At 36.2% G+C, this 21,242-nt stretch overlaps 1 protein-coding gene across 4 annotated transcripts in view; it reads left to right on the top strand.

Moving 5' to 3' along the window:
- LOC127987873 (epidermal growth factor receptor substrate 15-like 1) overlaps positions 1-17,989 on the top strand; it is a 31,866-nt gene extending 13,877 nt beyond the window's left edge. Inside the window, exons 20-26 of one of the 4 annotated variants that reach the window (XM_052590247.1) lie at positions 1,028-1,164; positions 1,247-1,307; positions 2,493-2,575; positions 2,764-2,854; positions 7,377-7,535; positions 12,421-12,437; positions 14,937-17,989. In XM_052590247.1, coding sequence (XP_052446207.1) covers positions 1,028-1,164; positions 1,247-1,307; positions 2,493-2,575; positions 2,764-2,854; positions 7,377-7,535; positions 12,421-12,437; positions 14,937-15,083 — 695 coding nt within the window. In that variant the 3' untranslated portion in view covers positions 15,084-17,989. Of the gene's footprint in view, positions 1-1,027; positions 1,165-1,246; positions 1,308-2,492; positions 2,576-2,763; positions 2,855-7,376; positions 7,583-12,420; positions 12,438-14,936 lie in introns of all 4 variants that reach the window. The other 3 variants (XM_052590248.1, XM_052590246.1, XM_052590249.1) reach the window with 3 other exon arrangements.
- Positions 17,990-21,242: the final 3,253 nt, after the last annotated feature.

Here is a 21,242-nt window from a genome sequence, read left to right as displayed (position 1 = left end):
AAAACATAAACATTATTTACCCTGTTTGTATCTGGGAGGCCTCTGTTACACTCTGTTACTCTGTTAACGTAATGATGATTGTCGAATGTCTGACTTGACTCTGGTAATGTATTTTACCCCCGCTCCCAAAACATATGATTCAACTATCAGATGAATATCAGCAAGATTAGAAAATACTGATTCAACTATGAAAATCCTTAGCCGGGGACACCCCTAATATTTATATTATAATATTTATGTGACCCTGGACCACAACACTCTTGTAAGTCGCTGGTGTATAATTGTAGCAGTAGCCAAAAAACCATTGTATGGGTCAAAATGATAAATTTTTCTTTTAAGGCCAAAAATCATTAGGATAGTAGGTTAAGATCATGTTCCATGAAGATATTTAGTACATTTCCTACCGTAAATATATCAAAACTTAATTTTTGATTAGTGATATGCATTGCTAAGAACTTAATTTGGACAATTTTAAAGGCGATTTTCTCAGTATTTAGACATTTTTGCACCCTCATATTCCAGATTTTCAAATAGTTTTATCTCGGCCAAATATTGTCATATCCTAACAAACCATACATCAATGGAAAGCTTATTTATTCAGCTTTCATATTATGTATAAATCTCAATTTAGAAAAAAAATGACACTTAAGACATATACATCACACACACACACACACATATACATACACACACACACACACACACACACATACACATACACAACTAAGATGAAATATTGCCACACACACACACACACACACATATATATATATATATATATACATGTGTGTGTGTGTTTATGTGTGTGTGTGGCAATATTTAATCTTAGTTTGCCCAAAGCTTCATGGTGGTTTAAACATCATGTTTAGTTACTTTGGCACAGTTCCCTCTTGGTAATAAATAAGGTTTTCAGTTCCCCAACTCTCATAAAATTGGGCTAAAGATAGCTTCATGATATCATGTAAATAATGGTATTTAAATTCAAGAATTTTTCTTGACAGTTACAATAACCTGTAAAATCTTTTAGATCCTTTCGGAGGAGACCCTTTCAAAGAGGCCGACCCGTTTAAGACCTCTTCTGAAGATTTCTTCAAGAAACCCTCTAAGCCAGACCCCTTCAGCAACGCTGATCCTTTTAGCAAAAGTGCCACACTTCCCTCAAAGGTACCTAGAAAACTAACAAAATCTCATTAGTTCCCTTATTCTCTGCCTTTTTCTCACCTATATCTTTTCTTTTGTCTTGCAGAATCATAATTTTTCAAGTAATGACCCCTTCAGCTCCACCAGCCCCAAACCAAAAGGCCAAGGTATGCCGTTTGCATGCGTCTCTCACTTATTTAGCTGAATCATATCATCTCTGCCACTCCCTTGCTTTGAAGATGCTATGCAAAGATCGGCTTTTTCATCTCTGCATGCAACAGAACTTGAAACTCTTGAAACTGATCTGGTATCAGCTGAAAATGCCTCGTTTCCCTCACAAACGCCTTGAAGGACATGCTTAGGGTGCATTACACAACTCAAGCAAGATCATACTTTCACACCTTGTGCCCAGTGGCGACGCTTTTGTCTTTTTTTTCCAAAGGCCACTCAGAGAGCAGTTCAAGAGAACACGTGTGAAGAAGCTGTCAAAAGAGTTCCCATGCAATGCGTCCGCTCACAGGCCACTTTGGCAGCCTGAACGATGTGAAATTCCTCTGCTGTTTCAGTAAACAGTTAGTGCAGCATTCTGAGGCGATGCCAGGAAATGCTCAACACATTTTATTTTTTTTTAAACCTGTGGGTTGAAGGCAAAAATACATCAACACAAAGACAACAAAAACATTTTTAGTTTTGACTTTTTGAAATGGAAAATTTAAAATACTGTTTGATTGCTTCAGCAGGATTTTATGTTATTAATATTGTGAATGTTTAATCTATTTATTAAAAGTGGTCAACGGAGTACTTTAGTGATTGTAGACCATAATATTATTTTAAATAAATAAAGATAATTCGATTTATTGGTTATTTATTCATTATTTTGTTTAGTAAAGTAAAAAATAAGTCAATAAAAGTAGTCACATTAGTATTTGGCCATAATATTATTTTAAATACAAGCTTTTTATTTACTTATTATTTTCATTGAACTAAAGTTATTTATTTGGCAATTTTTTGGTAGCTTATTAAAAAAAATCTATTGATACTTAATTTATTAATGTAATTTAACTGAAATCAAAAGTCAGTAAAAGTGGTTAAATAAAAACCTCAATGTTCCTTGATCTATATATTATTTAAAATAAATAATTTATTTAAAGTACCATTGTGATCAAGTATAATTTAACTTAAATTTTTTAACCACTTATATTGACAGAGAAAAATGAGAGCAGAATATGAAATGTACATTTTAATACAAAAATTACCCTCAAAATATAATCTCTAAACATTTCAAAATGTCTAACATAATTTTTTCCATTTCTTGACTTGTAATACTCATAAATTTTCTCTGCTAATTCCAGATTTCTTTGGCACTTTGGACCCCTTCGGAAGCAGTTCGTTCGGCAGCAACAGCGGATTTGCAGACTTCAGCCAAATGTCAAAGGTAGTGAACACTTCTACACATTTTACTTTTGTATCTTAAGCAGAGTGGAACTTCACTTTCTCACGGTTTTGCAACATGACATTTGTAAGATGTGGTTTTGATTGATGTCCCACTCAAAATTTGCGTGGTTTGCACCTTGTGTCTGATAATGGCCCACATCTTCTCCTTTCCGCTGCGATTTAATTTAGGGCTTTGTAGAGGACCCCTTCAGCCGAAAACAAGACATGCCAGCTCTCCCGCCCAAGAAAAGTATACCTCCACGACCCAAACCACCCAGCGGTAAGCATTTAACCTTCATCTCAAGGCCCAAAAACAAACATTGACCCTTTTGATTTCATATACAGCCATATAAGGTGTTTAAGCTAGTATTTCAAAGTAAACTATTATTAAAACTACACAGCTAACTGTTGGAATAAACAAAACGTAGTCAAAACACGCCATCTAAACGGCCAACATTTAAAGAGCTGGAGAATTTTGTTTGGGTGGATCTTTCTCTACGTTTTTGACACTTACATTTAAGAAGACAAATCTTCAAAGTGTAGCATCACTACATCTCTTTTATCTAGTTGTCAGCAGTGAAAGCAAAACATCTTTGAACAAGTTGTTGACCGCAGCTCGCACGTTCATGTTGTAGTCTTTTATTAAGCTCAAGAAAACTGAATTCTGACTATCCATGATATCTAAGACTTCCTCCATCAGTTGTCAACAGGAAATTGAGGTACAACCTTGATACGTTTGCTTAAGCTTTACAATTTTTTTTTTTTTTAATGCGCAATGGCACAGCATTATATCTCCATCCAACTCCAAAATAGTGAATAGAAGATGATTTTGTCACTTGGAGAAAACGAAACCTGCGCTGTTTCCTCTCTGCAGTTAGAGGAAAAGGTGAATCTGTGCAGTTCACTCTTTTTTTTTTTCAGAAAGATGTTTTTCATCCAAGAAAACAAGGGAGTGCTTTCCTGGTGTAACCGAGGTTTAAAATTTGGTGTGGAGGTTAGAAAAGTAGGTTTGTTCGGTGCACGCATGGTGGTATAGCTAACTTGCTTCAATGATCTGCGGTTAGCCTGCACTGCCAGCATCGTGTGCTGATCTACACACCCCTCCCCACTTCCTGTATGTGTGTGTGTGTGTTTACACACTCTAGTGGGTAGTGTGGCCTGACTGCCATAACTTTTTACTTTATTTCATGTTTTACTCTTGTTCTCCTCTCAAAAACACATTTCGAACTTTTTAAGTGGCGTTAAACTGTGTATCCCATAGTATGTAAATTTATTATTTTTTTGCAGTTACATGTGTAAAGGCAATAACAAGTTAACAGATTAAATAAAAATTAAAAATAACAATAATTATTAATATTAAAATATTAAAAATATGCAGTATTTGGCTAATTAATGTATACGTTTTGTCTGGGGAGACTAGAATTTTAAAACCCAAATTAAAATGAATTTGTTGTAAAATAAAAAAGTCATTCATTTTTGTTAACGTATTGTATCATTAAAAAGCATGGCTTGTTTTTGACATCTTTCCCTTCAGCAGGGTGGAGTCTTTTGTGGTTTAGTATTCCGTTTACTGACAGAAAGAAACTGATTGCTGGTCTGGTATAAATAACAGCCCTATTAAACATGCGGTTAACACCTTTAGAGGAACCAGCAACCAGTATAAAGTTCTCACGAGTAAGTGAATGCCATTCTCGGCAAATGGTGCAAGAGAGGGGAAAAAATAAGTGTGCATAAGCATTTTTCATCCGAAAGTCCTCACTGGTTTGTGAATACTTTTCTTGCACAAATTTCTATACTAAGCAAATTGCTTGTGCAATGATTCTTCTTTCCTATAAAACAATAACAATGTGTGAGCCATATTTAGTGCTCTTGTTGGGTGTGTGTAGAAAGAGTCGGAAAGTTCAGTGTTGTTTTGAATTGAGGCCGATTTACCGCATCATACAAGCTTGAACCTCTGTGGGTTTTTTGGTTGAGCTTCGGAAGGATATGTGCAAATTATGATTGTTTGATTATTAATTCAGTTTTCTGATATAAATTATTTAATTATTACAAAGAATTAGATTATTGTTCTAAAGTTTAGGGTTGGTAAAATTTTTATTTTTTTTAAAGAAGTCACTCAGCAAGTCTGGATTTTTTAAAAGTACAGCAAAAATAATGCAATTATGAAATATTATAACAATAAAAAAAAATCTGTTTTAATGTATTTTAAAATGTGATTTATCCATGTGTGTTGCAAAGCTAAATTCTCTGCAATCGTTACTACAGTTTTCAGTATCACATGATCCTTCAGAAATCATTTTAGTATGCTGATTTGCTGTTCAATAAATTTTGAAAAAGCTAGTGTTTTTTTATTTAAAAAAAAGATGATGATAAATAGATAAGTAAAGTAAAATTAAAATAGTATATAAAGTGCTAGATTTAGAGGGTCAAATAAAGATGGAACAGATGTTTTTAGTCGTTTTTTGAAGATGGCTAAGGACTCGGATTGAGTTGGGCAGGTCATTCCACCAGGAGGGAACAGATAATGAAAAAGTCTTTGAAAGTGATTTTATGCCTCTTTGAGGTGGCACAATAATGCGTCATTCACTTGCAGAACACAAGCTTCTAGAGGGCACATAACTCTGAAGTAATGAATTTAGGTAAAGGGGTGCAGACTCAGTGGTGATTTTGTAGGCAAACATTAATGCCTTGAATTTTATGCAAGCAGCTATTGGAAGCCAGTGCAAATTGATGAACAGAGGTGTTCATCAGAGGTGGGTTCTTTCCTGCTCATTGAAGATTAATCTTGCAGAGGCATTTTGGATTAACTGTAGAGGTTTGATAGATGCGGCTGGAAAACCTGCCAAGAGCGCATTGCAATAGTCCAGCCTGGACAGAACAAGAGCTTGAACAAGGAGTTGTGAAGCATGTTCTGAAAGAAAGAGTCTGATCTTCTTGATGTTGTATAAAGCAAATCTGCAGGACCGGGCAGTTTTAGCAATGTGTTCTGAGAAAGTCAGCTGATCATCAATCACAACTCCAAGGTTTCTAGTTGTTTTTGAAGAAGTTATGATTGATAAGCCTAACTGGTTGGTAAAATTGTGATGAAATGATGTGTTTGTTGAAACCACAAGCAGTTCTGTCTAAACCAGGTTGAGTTGAATGTTATGGTCCATTATCCTACAAGAAATGTCTGTTAGATAAGCTGAGATGTGAGTTATCGTCGGATCACCAGGATGGAATGAGAGGTAGAGCTGAGTGTCATGAGCATAGCAGTGATATGAAAAGCCATTTTTCTGAATGACAGAACCTAATGATGCCATGTAGACAGAGAAGAGAAGTGGTCTAAGAACTGAGCCCTGAGGCACCCCAGTAGTTATGTTGCGACTTGCCTTGAAAGACCTATCAGAGAGGTAAGACTTAAACCACTGAAGTGCGGTTCTTGAGATGCCATTTTTTAATAGGTTTGAGAGGAGAAAATGGTGGTTCACAGTATCAAAAGCAGCGTACAGACTCTTGCCAGTCTCAGGGCTTGAACAACTGAGAGCAAGGCAGTCTCTGTCAAATGTCCACTTTTGAAGCCAGATTGGTTGCTGTCCAGGAGGTTGTTCTGTGTGAGAAAGGCATAGATTTGTTAGAACACAGCTTGTTCAAGTGTTTTTGCAATGAAAGGTTGAAGGGAAACTGATCTTTAGTTCTCTTAAAGAGTTGGGTTAAGAGCATGTTTCTAAAGAAGAAAAACACCAGTGTGAAGGGATTTGTTAATGTTGTGCATGAGTCCAGGTACAGCTGCAGGAGAAATGGCTGGAAGGAGATGAGATGGAATAGGATCAAGAGGACAAGTAGAATGATGATTGGAAGGGATGAGTTTAGAGACTTCTGCCCCAGAGAGTGGAGAGAAGGATGAAAACGAGTGTATGTTTGTTGTAAGATGTGTTTGACAGTTTGTGGTGTGGCAGATTGTGCACTGAGGTTTGACATTTTGTTAATGAAGAATGTAGCAAAGTCGTCAGTTGTTAGAGTTGATGAAGGAGGTGGGGGAGGAAGACAAAGGATGGAGAAAAAAGATTTAAAGAGCATGTGAGAGTTGTTAATTTTGTTGTGATAGTATGTCCTTTTAGCAGTGGAGACATCAGCAGAGAATGAAGAGAGGAGTGGTCGATTTTGTGATTTGCTCCATACTCTCTGCTGCTCTGAGCTTAGAATGATGCTCACAGAGAGCATCAGATATCCAAGGGGCAGAGGAGTTAATACAAGCTGGCATGAAAGACAAGGTGCAGACAGTGTCTAAACAAAACATAAGAGTGGAGCAGAAAGTATCAGTAGCTCTGTTAACATCCAGCAATAATAACTGTTCAGTAGAGGGTGAGAGTTTAGAGTCGGTTACGCCAAAAAGTGACATGTGGAGGGGAACAAGTTCAAAAGACCAAGATTTATTTGAAATATTTTGTAACATTATAAATGTCTTTACTGCCAATTTTGATTAAATGCGTTCCAGATTAATGTTTTTAAAAAATATAAGTGGTATATATTGTAATATTAATTGGGATTTTTTTTTTATGTTACTATGTCTGAAAATCATCACACATTTATACATTATATGATTATATTTTTAGTTTTGGTTCTTCAAGTTCAAACCTCATAAATACGTTTTTTAGTGAGCTCACTTTTTTATTATTATTATTATTAAGTAATTAAAGCAGTTAGAATTTATTAGTTATTATAAAGTTATACAGGGCCAATGTATTGTCATTTAGCTTAACCATAATGAAACAAAAATGCTGGCTTAGACACTCAAAATGAAAACTGCTGTTTTTCAACAGGTAAAAGTACTCCAGTAAACGTGCCTGGATCCGCCGATTCGACCAAGACGAGCGATCCTTTCCAGCCCTTCAGTGCCGACCCCGCTGATCCGTTTCAGAGTAAAAAGGGGGTGGGAGACCCGTTTAGTGGCAAAGACCCATTTGCTCCATCTGCCTCAAGTAAAGCCTCTAAAGACTCTTCATTGGGTTTTGCAGACTTCAGCTCTGTAAGTTGAGCTAAGTGATACTCTTCTCTTGTCCGGTCCACTTGTTTCTTTCCAAAATCGAAATAAAAACCAACCAACAAACCAAAAAAAAGTGCTTTCTAGCGATCATCAGTGAGGTTTCCTAGAGCAGACCGCACCATTGGCTTCTGTATCGCTCAGTCTGTCGCCTTGTGCCGGCTACTCATTTATTTTCCTCCATGTCTGCAGTCCATCTATCTGTGATTAACTCACCAACGCACAGTATTCTGGATAATAAGCCCTAATCAAGCAGCCAGACATCATCTCTATCTCTTTCAGTGACTCAAATACAGTTGTTTGTGTTGCACATGGCTATGATGTCATCTGTCGTTTTGCTCAGCATTTGCATGGGCTTGTGGGAAGAGGAGCGGTTGCACATGGTAATACCAAGCGCTCTCGGCTAAGCTAATGTGGCTTCTTGCTGTTCTTCTGGGACTTTTTTTGTTAGCTTTTATGCAAATGTCTTGTTTTTCAAAGAAACACTATTCAGGCTGCAATTGTCATTCAAAAGCAGACAAAGTAAGGTCCTGGTTTGAATGTACTTCAAATCAAGACAAGTTACTGGATAGTTTATGCTAATTTTAATTTGGTGGTAAAGATGTAGTATTTTGAAAAACCTGTGCATAACAAGGTTAGAGATCATAAAGCAAATTATCAGATGTTAATTACTTGTAAATGTGTTCAGCGTTAAAATATGCAAAATAATCAGTATTTTTGCTTATCTAATGCAAACACAAGTTTTCTCGCAACCCAGAAATTCGTTATCGTAAAATGTTTGTGTTAATGCTTAAATGTATGTTATGTCAGTATTTTGCTTAATCGTTTGCAAAGTAGACAATCTGACTCCTAAAAGAAATAGTTTTCGTCAGCATCACAAAAAATTGTTCACTCAAACAAAATCAGTGTGCCCTATGTCAGTAATTTTCACAATGTGGACAAGAGTGTGGGCCTTGATTGGTCTTTGACAAGAAATGTCAATTTTTTTAACACAAAGTTTGTTAGCTTGAACAAGACATCAGTGTTTTGTGTTATTGATTTGTCTGATGTCAGTATTGTCCCTTTGTCTGGAAAATGAACCATCTGCTTGGCTCCTAAGAGAAACATAAGGGCCTTTTGCACCGCTTTAGTTCTAGAACGAAATGTACATTGCTAAAGTACTGGGAAGATTTTACTCGAACTATTTCCCAGTACCATTTAAAGGGTTGCATCCACACTGACAGTGTGTACTAGGACTTGACGTAAGCCGGTCGACAGCATCATGTCATTTGTGCGTGACGTTCAACAACGTTAGCAAAGAAGAACAACGCTAATAACAGGAGGATGGAGGACGCTGTGATTGGAGCTGTGTTTTTATTATGTCTCGTGGGTTTCACAATAATGGACATGGAATTTCGACGTTTACTTAAAGGGATTGAAGGAACGGAAAGGAGGATTAAGAATCTCCAACGACAACTGGCAGTGCTACATTTGCTACAAGTGCCTGCAATTCAGCATCCGTCCATCTGTCGCTGTTCATCCTACTTGCAGAAAAAGTTGACACAATGTTTACAGTATGTTTTCACTGTGTTTTAAATCAAGGCAGGTGAGGGTGTTTTCGAATGCTTCTGGCCAATCAGTGTCTACTTACATCATGGTTAATACCAGATGTGCTGGTTAGACCCTGATTTGGTTCTCGAAAAAGGCAGTCCGGTACTAAAAACGCCCAAAAGTGTGTAGTTCCACAGTTAGTTCTGGTACTATGAAAAGTTTCCTGCGGTGCGAAAGACCCTATACATTTGCTTGCATACCGATTTTTTTTTTTCAACATCCGTGTTTGTAGTATAATCAAAGTTCATAATATCAGAATTTCCATCTCAAATCTAGCTAGGTTTTTTTTTTTGAACAAATGTCTGTGTTTGTTTAACCAAAATGTCTAATATGTATATTTTCACCTTATTGTCCATAAAGCTGGACCGTTAATAGCTTCCAAAATGAAATGTAAATTTTCTTGCATCTCAAATTTTTTTTTTACTTAAAAACATCAGTGTTTCTAGTATAATTAAAATTCATAATATCAGTATTTTCATCTCAACTGTTGTTCATTTGAACAAAAGTTTAACCAATGTGTCTCTTGTCAGTAATTTAGCCACATTGTCTGCAAAGATGTACGTTGTATTTTGAAAGTTTGTTCGCTTACTTTTTTTTTGTATAATCAAATTTGATAATATCAATATTTGCACCTTATAATTCTGCTGCATGAATCATTTGATTGCAATGACAAGAAACACAAGTTTCATAAACATCCCAATGTTCGTTCACTCAAAAACGTCAGTTTTATAGAATAACCCTTGTTAAACGAACCTAAAAGTGCTTTTGTTCGTTCTTTCTTTCATCAACAACTCGTCCTTGTTTTGGACTCTTTCTAAACTAGCTCTGGTTCTTTCCATTCTCTTATCAGCCATCAGGTCAAGAAGTTTGGGAAGCACCATGTAGTAGGGCTGGGCGATATGGGCAAAAAGTTAATTCTCTCTGTATTTTTTGGCTTATGTGCGATATACGGTATATATCTCAGTATTTTTGTTTTTGTGTTTGGATTTTTAAAAATCAGTTATATATATATATATATAACCGGCTTTACTGACGAGATGCGCATTAACAATCGGCCGATCGTGATCGGAGCACCGCTAATATATATATATATATATATATGTATGTATGTATGTATGTTTATGTATATATATTAGGGCCGGGACTTTAACGCGTTAATTGAGATTAATTAATTAGACAAAAAATAACGCGTTAATTAAGATTAATTAATTACACTAATTTTATGCATTTTTAATAACTTATTTTTGCACCGCGGAACGTTTCTCACTGGATGAGTTTCGGCGAGCCGATTATACTGGAGCACCAACTAGCGTCCTAGTTCATGACTTCAGACAACAACAAACCACAGTGACCATGAACGAAGAAGCAGACGAGACCGCTTTGGTTGGCCCCTTGGAGGGGAAATTTTGTTATAAAAAACAAACGGATGGAAGCGTCGAAAAGAGCATGGTTGTGTGCAAGCTATGCAACAAGGAATTTGCATATCACTACAGCACATCGAGCCTCAAGTATCACCTCAACGCAAAACATATAGCAAAATTAATTAGATAATTTTTTTTAATCGAGTCCCGGCCCTAATATATATATATATATATATATATATATATATATATATATATATATATATATATATATATATATATTTATGTTTCACTTAGTGCCCAATGTTGTCCAAAAAAACAATATTTATTAAAGGCTATGAAAGTGAATGTAACCATGTAAGCCTTTTATACTATGTGCAAAAAAGGGTTAAAATCATTGAAACCTAAAAGCAAAAATTTGGCTTTTAAAGCGGAAGTTAACTAAAAATGAAAATAAATGAGAACAAAAGAGTTTTTAGGTTATTTTGATTACCCCGAAACTATAAACTATATTGTGTCTTACCAGTTTTTAAAGCCCTTAATACAAAGCTTGTTACATGTTTAGAACAAACTGGACTATGCACTTTCTCTGCGGCAGATCAGTCTGTGTCCTCCACTACATTTTCAGATGCGCTCGTGTCAAACAACTGTATATCGATATAAAAGGTATTGCCTCATATCGTATCGCTTATTTAAAAAATACCGATATATCGTACAAACTCGATATACCGCCCAGCCCTACCATGTGGCCACTCTTCCACAAGGTAGAGGAACAAGTATAATCATCATCATGATCTTATCTCAAACAATGTTTTTTTTTCAGCTCATTTAAACCTTGATCCTCATGTTTGAAATCGCTCTGAAGTTTTAATAAATTTGTTTACTAAAGGAGAAGAACTCAAGTCAAAGTCAAACTGAAGTCAAAGTATTCAGAAAAATGGTTGCGAGGTCCTGTTTCGAAGTTGATTGGGGTGATCGTTTGACGTGGGAAGTGTCAGTATCACTACTCAGCTCTCAGGCTGTTGTTTTTCTCTGCATGGGATCACTCTGCACTCTATATTGTAAATCTGCTTGATCCTAGAGCCACAATGTTTGACATAGCATCTTCTTCATCTGTCCTGCCTCCAGTTCTTAGTATTGCTATGCGTGACTTAGGTGCAATAGACCTGCTAAACCATTTCTGATTTGTTATGTGACCAAAAACTCAATGGAAGAATATCGTTTAGAATGAAATATATTAAAACGGTATTATAACTTTGTATCTTCAAAAAAAAGTGATTATGATGGATTATTATTACAAAAATAACGGCTGCAAAAAATTACACATTTTAACAGATTCATCTGGAATATTATTTGTTTTCGATAATGTAAGTTTTAAATTCTTTGTTACTTTTTTGTATTAAACTGTTTATTTAAAAGATACTATAATTAAGTTGTAGCTGTAGTTGATGCACGTGATATTAAAGAAATGAAAAATAAAAACATTTAAGTTAAGATTTTTCTGAGGCATTCAGGGTGGTTCAGCAGTACTCTCATTCACCTGTAGTCAACTTAGTGTGCATGTTGTGTCGCATATATTACACTTATATATCACTGTACACGATTAGAAGCTCTCAATTGAAATTGCTTTGTAATGTCTTTTCCTTCTGTCATATCTTGCTGCACGAGATCAATGCATGTTCATTTTCCTGTCCATGACATCATTCGCTATTACGACCGATTAAAAAGGTCCATCATGAGTCATCAATGGTAGTTGTCTATTGTTGTCCAATCAGCATTTGTTGTGCGTGTGTGCAAGTTTGGTGGATGGTTGGGTGGTAGATTGGTGTAAATCTCTTTTGTTTTTTATTGTAATCCATTCCTCTCTTGCAGGAACTGAGCGAATTAAGGTAAGATCTGTCTGAAAATGTTGTGAATCTTTCTTTTCTTTTGCCATTTTGCAATCACAAGTGAAGGTCACTGAATAATTTGACAGAAAATGTTCATGGCACGTACATGATCAATCTATACACCTTTAACCTTTGTGCTGTGCTGAAAATCCTTTAATTTGGTGTTCCCATTTAAAAATGGCCGGTGTTTTAAAAACGTCTTGTAAATTTTTCATTATGCTGTATAATCACCAAATCTTGGATTCAATGTTTTTGTCATCTTGTGTCTTTCTATTAGCACAAATTTTTTAGAGCAGATTTATTGTAGGATTAATTTAACTGAGATTGAGTGAAAACGCTTTATAGATGAATTTGGCAGTTTTCACTCAAAAACGAAGGTGTAAAAGCTCATATATAACCCTTAGGCATGCCTCATTTGGGAATCACACTCATGTCTTAGCAAACAATAGTGACTGCACACCTGAAATTTAATTTTCCTTTTCTTCAGTTAAATCAGTCTAATATATTTTTGTTCAATAATATTTTTTATTTTATCTTTTGTATTTTGAGATAATTTTGTGGTACTAATTAATATTTATGCAATAATTATTATCAATTTTACCCATTGAAAATAGTACACACATTTTTTTTTTTTGCAATAATTTTTCAATTATTGCAGTGTTTCAGATTAAAACAAAGACTAGGGGCCCTTTAATAACCCCGGCACAATGTCAAGTCAAGTCACCTTTATTTATATAGCGCTTTAAACAAAATACATTGCGTCAAAGCAACTGAACAACATTCATTAGGAAAACAGTGTCTCAATAATGCAAAATGACAGTTAAAGGCAGTTCATCGTTGAATTCAGTGATGTCATCTCTGTACAGTTTAAATAGTGTCTGTGCATTTATTTATTGATGCGACGCAAGGCGCAGCGCAAGTGTGTTTGCTAGTTTCTCATTTTCCTGTCCAGTTCCACGTCATTTAATTAGCAAATGCATTTGTGCTCATTTTTGCGCCCATGGTCTAAAAAAGGGGTGTGTTCAAGCATATTGCTGGCCCATTGCTATTTTAAGGAGCTGAAAATAGACTGCGCCATAGACCAACTCAAACCTGGTCTAAAGTCTGGCGCAATGTTTTTTCTTTATTTAAAGAGCGTACACGCTGCTTATTAAACACATGGAAATCCAATCCAATATTTGAAGGCAGAATAGCACCTCGTGCTAAAAGCAAAAAATGAGAAAAACCTGTAATTTCACAGTGTAACAACTAGGTTCTTGTATATGACACTATAGTGAGGCATGTGAATTCCCTAGATGCTTTCATACATAATTGTAAACTTTTATTAGGTTGTGGATTTAAATGTGTATATAAAGGCATTATCAAAGATTACTTTTTGCCAAGGTTTATGTTTTTTGTTGTTTTAAATGTTGATTTGAAGTGTAGGTTTTTGCATTATTATTATTACGTTCAAACATTAACACAGAAAGCATTTTGTTATACAAAAAAAAAATTATATTAAAATGTAACAAAAATGATCTGGAATGCTTTATCAGAGCTTAATACTTCTAGGTCTGATCTGATTTTTACCTCTTATTTCAGTCTTCTGACTCATTTTGACTATATGGTTATAGCCATTCCAATTAATTTGAGTGTATATATATGTATAATTAAATTGTCTTCTGCATAGTGGGGATTTGTAGATTGTGTAAACAATTAAATTTTGTATTTTTCCCCCCATTTCCCATTAATTTCCTATGGTCTGTAATTTTTTACGACCAAGTTTCGTACCGTTCTGGTGAAGCTATGATTTGTAAAAATTCAAAATGTAAAATTCTCCAGTCAGATGTGACTGAAGATAGAACAAGGGATAAACATTCAGTCACGTCCAAAACATAATTACAAAACCTGTGCTAATTGAAAGAAAAGTTGGTAATGATTGCATCCAATATTTGGTAATTATTTAGCATGAGACATTTCTATAAAAATTTTTTGTAGCCCAGTAATTTTTGCACAAAAAAAAATCACCAAAAAGTACAAAATCGTTTAAAAAAAAATGTAATTAGGAGTTTTGGGGAAAAGGGTCAAAATAACCATAACACAACACAAGGGTTCATCTGATTTCATTTAATGTTCAATCTCTCGTTAGTTGATGTTGAGAAAATTTATTTAGGTGTTGTTTCCAGCACTGAACAGTTTTACAAAAATCAAAAGTTTCAAATGGTCTTCATTATTTGGACAAACAGACACTCACTGTATTGTTATTTCAACATGCCGCTAGTGGCACAGAAATGACATACTTAATGTTTTTTTTATGCCTTTTTTTTGGTAAAATGGTGGCTAAGATTTATTAATTGTGTCTGTCTATCATTTTATTACATTTAAATATGATTTTTAAAGCAAAGTGTTGTAGCGATCAGTTCAGTCCACAGCTTGACCACAGTGATTCACACCATTGTGCAATCCCCAATTTGGGACAAATGGCTCTTAACGTGGCGTGTTCCTGTTTTTCCGGCCCAGTTTGGGAATGAAGCCCAGCAGATGGAGTGGGCGAAGCGGGAAAGCGAGAGAGCAGAACGAGAGCGGCTGAAGAGACTCCGCCAGCAGGAGCAGGAAGACCTGGAGCTGGCCATCGCTCTCAGCAAGGCCGAGATGTCCAACGCCTGACCGCCTTCCCCTCAGATCCACCCTTTTGTACACTACAGCGACGATTGTGTGCGTGCGCGATGGACCAATATCAAATACATGCAAGAGCGTTAAGCCTCTGTCCTTTTGTGTTCCTGTGCAGGAGGGCAGCCTATGGTTTGTGAATCAGCTAATTCACTTCACATGCACTGCATTAACCTCTCAGATGGACTATATAGTTTATTTAAAGTGTATTTGTGTGTGTAAATGTGCAACAGATCAACAGAGCCATGGACATTTGAAGACCGTTATCGGTCTCTGCAGATCATTATTTCCACTGGCTGGGAAAAAGGGGACTGAGAAACTGCTAAGAAAGTTGCGTTTAGATCCCAGCTAGGGTCAAACTAGAAACTTGAATTACCGACACTACACTCCCTCCCTTGAGCCCTTGTCCAAGACACTTAATTCCAGGTTTCTTCCTGAATTCAATTGCTGTAAGCGTACTGTAAGTCAATTTGGATAAAGAGCATCTACTAAATAATAACTTTTACTTGCTCCGGCTGTAGTCAGTATGGTACACACTGGAATTACAGCAGCGCCTGTAGACTAAACGTCTGTAGGGAGCTCTTGACGTGACGTAAAGATGAACGAATGGCAGTCTGGCTCTGGAAGTGTTGTTTTAAAGAGCTGTTTGATTCAGATGTGAACTTTTTTTGTTTTATTTCACAGTACTGTTCAGAGAAGACGGTTAAGCAAAGCTTCAACAACTGCACTGATTTATTTGATTCTTGAATCTTTCCCATGTTAAAAGGTTTAGCTGGTTGACCCCACTGCAGGACTCAACAGTAAGGATGGTTTTTCTGGCCCCATTTTATTTGCTAGAAATATTTTCCTTAAACATTTTCTCTCATATTGATCATTTATTTATTTTATTTTTATTATTATTTTTTTTTTATCTAACATTCATTCTGTCTATTGTTTGTTGTTATTTTTTTTACTGTTGTCATGTATCTATCATTCGTTCAATCGTTTGTTTGTTCTGTTGTTATAGCTATCGCTTGTTATTTTTGTTCATTGTTGTTTGTTTTTTATTGTTCTATCGTTCATTTCTATCTTTCATTCATTTGTTCATTCGTTCATTCTATCTGTCGACTGTTCTGTCAGTCGTTCACAGTGGATTGATGTACAAGATCAACAAATCTTGAGATTTTCAGTGACAGAGAAAATATTATTGGTTATCTTTTGAGCCAGCCTTATTGTTGAGTTCTGCACTATGGTATACAATTTGTTTGCTTAAAAACAAGCGCCTACATGAGGAATTGATAAATATGTAAAAAAAATTTACCATTTCAATTTTCGTCTTTAATTTGTTACTAATTTTGTATCTGTATAATCTGTGGGCCTGAAAGTGCAATCTTGCAGTTGTGCTATTTAGTAATTTCTTTTAGTAAATGCTTTTGTTTGATTCCGTAAATGGGCTCGGATGGAATTTCTTTCGCATTTTCAGTTATTTTCAAGGCAAATATCCGCAGAACATATTTAATTTGTTAAATGTTAAACTGAGTCAGGACTACTAAACACCTGTTGGTCGCTGAAAGCACAATCAGTTTAGCCTAAAAAAAAAAACTTTGTGAATTCAGGCGCAGTAGATGAAAACAGGCGATTGCTGTTAACGTTTATTGTTTTCTTAGCCCTGATTTTTAGTCCGTATTAAATTTGACTTCAACATTTTAGTGATGGTACTTCCTGGCACATTTCAAACCTGTTTTTGTATGATTTAATTATCTTACTACGTTAAGTACATTCTGCAGTTTTTTTTTTTAAACAGTAGATTGTTTTTCTGTTACCGTTAACAATTTTTGTCCATGATTTGTATTCACTCATCCGACCGCAGATCATTAGAATAGCTGTTGTGGTCAGTCATTACAGGTTAAATGTACCTCCAACGCTGTGTACACAAATGTTGTGTATGTTAAGACGAACAACTGTGGCACATCCAAGTACACTGCTAAATTTCAAATACGTCATCTTTGTCACTTTTTTTTTTTTTTTTTGATTGTTCCTCTTTTTTTCTTTGCTTCCAATCAGCTTGTATCGTTTTGACCTCAAATAGCTGCTCGACACTTTTTGGTCTTGTTAGTGTCACACTAAACAGTGTTACTTATTTAAAATGTGTAAAATGTATTAGATGGAGCCTAGCTCACACTGAAACTCATGCTGTGGTTCTTGAACCACATGAATTTATGTGATTGCAGTACTACACTAATCTTCATTCAGTTGAGCGTTTTAATAAAACTGATCGTCTTTAGGACTGGAATCAAAAGCTGTTGTGTCCCAGACACAGATAATACCAATTCCTGGCCTATGAAGTGTTTTATCCTGTAACGTAGATTGGGAATGGCTTATTTCATCTGTAGGGGGCTTTGGTCTTGGCATTTCTGCCAAAAAATAAACTGAACAAACTTTGCAAACGTTTTGGTAGCGATCCTGTTATGCTGTATTCATCCTCTATACCTCCACTGTGCAATAGTTTATATATTTTATTTGTTGTAATACCTGTAAATTAATTTCATGTTTTCATATCCTGTTTTATTATCCATATTTTGTCTTTTTTATGTTGAAAGTGTTGTTTTTTTAGTCATAATTTTGGGAATACATCCCATAAAACTCGAGCTGAAAGCATTCCTTTTTGGGCTGCCTTTAACCCCCGCCTGTGTAGATAAGACAGATATTAACCTGATAGAGAAATGCATAAGAGTATACATAAACCATGTATATTATGTGTTATATTTGTGCTATGAAACTGAGTAACTGTACATGTGTAACTCTAAACATTTTAAGGATTTCAGACTGAGTGATTTGGTGATGCTTTGATTCCTTTGGAAATGTTCGTGCTCCGTATGTTGTCCCCTTGATTCCACAGAATAAAGAGAAGATAACATTTCAGACACACACGTCACTCTTCTATCCGATTCACACGTGTTTGTCAAGAAAAGGAAATCTTTTAATGTCTAAAACAGTAACACCAAAATGCATTTGGACGCTTAAATGAGTGAATGTCACTGAATTAGATCAAACCAAATGACTTATTTTTGGCAAAAAAAATAAAAATAGAAAATAGTACCAACATGCTTTCCTAAAAGTTTCATCTGTGTTTATTTTTTATTTTTTGGTTTTAGTGTGTTTGATTTGGTGAATTAGAAATTGTGAGCTAGGGCAGCTAATTTTTTTGGAAGCATCTGTTTCGAAAGTAATTTTGCATACTTGGCTTAATATAACTTTAGTGAAACATGTCTATAGTTTAATCTGATGTGTACTTGAGGGAAACTGACTTAACATATCAACTAATGTCAGTATCATTCAGACAAATGAAGTGTGGCTTAAATGCACCAAATCTTGTTGGGATTACTGCATTTTAGAGTAAAGTGTTTTGTTTTCTCAGTAGGCCAAAGGTGCAAAAGTAGGCCATGTTCTTGTATGATACTGCATATTAAATTGCTTTATTGTAGCTACTAAAATTGGAAATCCAATTTGAGCGCAAAAGGATTGCGTCATACTTGTATATAACTTCTAGTTTCTTGAGGGCTTCCTTGAAGCTCAATGGAACTTTGTAAAAACTGTATCGTTAAACACGAGTCGAACCTGCGCGCGGAATGTTAACTGTAACAGGAAATTCCGAGATTGGGATTCTCTTAGTTTGTGTGCTAGTGAACTTTGGGAATCAAAACTGTGGAAATGGGCCAAAGAGCTTTCCAGATTGGACATCTGATGTTTATTCCACATGCTTTAATAGTAATTTTCCTCCTTTCCTAATGTTATTTATTAATTTTTTTTTTTTTGGTAAACGCTTGACGGTACTAATAGCCAATGATCCAAAAACATCTTCAACCTTGGCAAATTTTCTTACATATGCAGGGGTTTCTTGGGAATAGGGTTACATGTCAAGTGAGACGATCCAGGTGTGCCAATCATGCTCTATTGTGTTTTACCAGAGCAAGGTGAGTATGTTAAATGCGGCACACATGTACACGTTGAAGGTCTGGATGGGGTCATAAGCATCACGCTGGTAACAAGATCCTCTGTGTGTGCTCACTTGGTTGATTGGATTCGAGGGGACCCTTTCACGGACTTGAGCGTATTGACAGCTGGCTAGGAAAAGTTGGCCCGCTCCTGCGGCGAGAATTGCTAGGAACAGGTATTGATTTAAATCAGCGTGTTGACTAATCGGATTTCGATTTGCTCATGAAGATCTCCAGACGTGAGCGACCTGAGCTGGATTTTGTGTATTTAATCAGCTGGGCCTGGGCCGGGAAACAAGGGCTCTCCACCGAGTAATGCTGCCCTGGGGATGTTGCGGTGCACTGACGGACACTCTTCTACACTCCACCAGGACCGTCCGTAGAGGTATGCTGGGAAATGTAAGCCAGATGGCCACGTTCCATTATGTTGTCACACAAATGTGGTTTTCCATCAGCCGTTGGGATTCTCATTTTTCACTCTTTGTTTTGTTGGTGCAGAGGTGATTTGGAGGAACTGACATGTGATGTTATTGCCTCCCAATGCAGGGATTTGCCTGGATTTTGATGGTTTTTCCCAAGTTGGCGCAAATGATAATAAACATCATGGCCTGAAATGTGCTCCATGGGAAGTATCAGTTTGAAAAGGTTTGCACATGGATGGGAAAGCCAAAGTATGCAGCAAGTATTCCCGTTCAAGTCCAGCAGGTGGCAAACTCTTCCCATGACATTCCCAAACTTTCCAAAGAGAATAAACATGAAACTTTTGCCCACTATGAAGGGCTTGATTTAGTTTTGACTGAAGCAGCTACATGGATGGACTAAAAGATCCTGGGGGAGTTATGTCCCATAATAATTTCAAATTGTTCATAAGTGCATAAAACAATAAAAAAAAAACAAATATATATATATATACATATATGTGGCTATAATGGTTGGTCCCAGAATTGGAAGTACCTTATTTAGTATCTCTGTTTAGTGGGTAAACTGACACTTATTTTGAAGAGAATTCAGGGCTTTTTCCATCTAAGATAATTTATATATAGTATTTTAAAGCGTTTTCCTGCCAGCATGAGGAATCCCCTCAAGGCAATAACAATATCATAGCACGCTTCCAAGAACGTAAAAGAGTCCTGATTTTATCTTTCCCCGTGAAATCTGAGGAGCCCTCTGGCTTGAAGCCAGACAACATAATCCTAAATGCATCATTGGTGTCATTATCAGCTTCTCGTGCAGGTTAAACCATTTCCTAGGTGAACAGTGTCAAGTCTCTGGCATCTCTAGGGATGTAACTTCTGCAGTGGACACATGAGGTTCATCAGAGGATTAGGGAGTTGTTGTAAATTGAAATGGCACATATTTGCCTGCCTGATTTATCAACTATACAGCAACTCCGAAAAGTGATCTGAGACCAACCTGAAAGTGATATGAAAATGTTTTTCTTACTTCACAAAGTAAGCCATCCATTGACACGGTTTCAATTCCTCATTTCCTCAAAATAGACAATGAGGTGAATACCTTTCAAACAGGTGATCGGTATAATATTTCCATCCCGCTGCACAGGGCCCAGAAAAACACAAGAGAAAGGTCTAAGAGTATTATCATACCATACCACGATGAGCTTTGTTTTCTGGACTTGTCTCACACCATTAGTCACATTATTGGATGGGATTGCTGCTTCGTGTCCTGAATACGCCAACTGGATGCAACTTGTTAGGAGAAGGATGTGTAAAAACGTACAAGTGTTTGTGTTTTCCTGTGTTTTTAATAGCGTTTCATGCACATGCAAAACTAGCATCTGGTGCCAAATAGCCGTGAGCTCTTGACTTTACAGCACCCGTAAAGTTTGAATTCTCACCCCAACTGTAAAAAAGAAATTTGAAGCACAACCTCCACCCCTCTAGATATCCCACATCTTCCGTTGTTTTTCCAAAGCCACTCTCTCTTTAACTGTGGTATAGCCCTCTGCCCAGACAGGGCTATATTCAGTCTCAACAATTATGTAAATGTAATGTTTGTATTTATAGGTCTAGCCACAGTTTTCTGGCATGTTAATATTGCAGCTGGGAAAGATCGCAATCTTCCTCTAGGCCCAAAGGATCTACCCCTGGGTGATACCACTAAGATCTGTTCAGAAAGAGTGATTGGCATGCAGACACAGGGAACAAAGCGACAAACACAAATG

This window comes from Carassius gibelio, chromosome B22, assembly GCF_023724105.1.
Source record: "Carassius gibelio isolate Cgi1373 ecotype wild population from Czech Republic chromosome B22, carGib1.2-hapl.c, whole genome shotgun sequence".
NCBI classification, from domain to species: domain Eukaryota; kingdom Metazoa; phylum Chordata; class Actinopteri; order Cypriniformes; family Cyprinidae; genus Carassius; species Carassius gibelio.
This window is presented reverse-complemented; position numbering and strand designations above follow the sequence as displayed.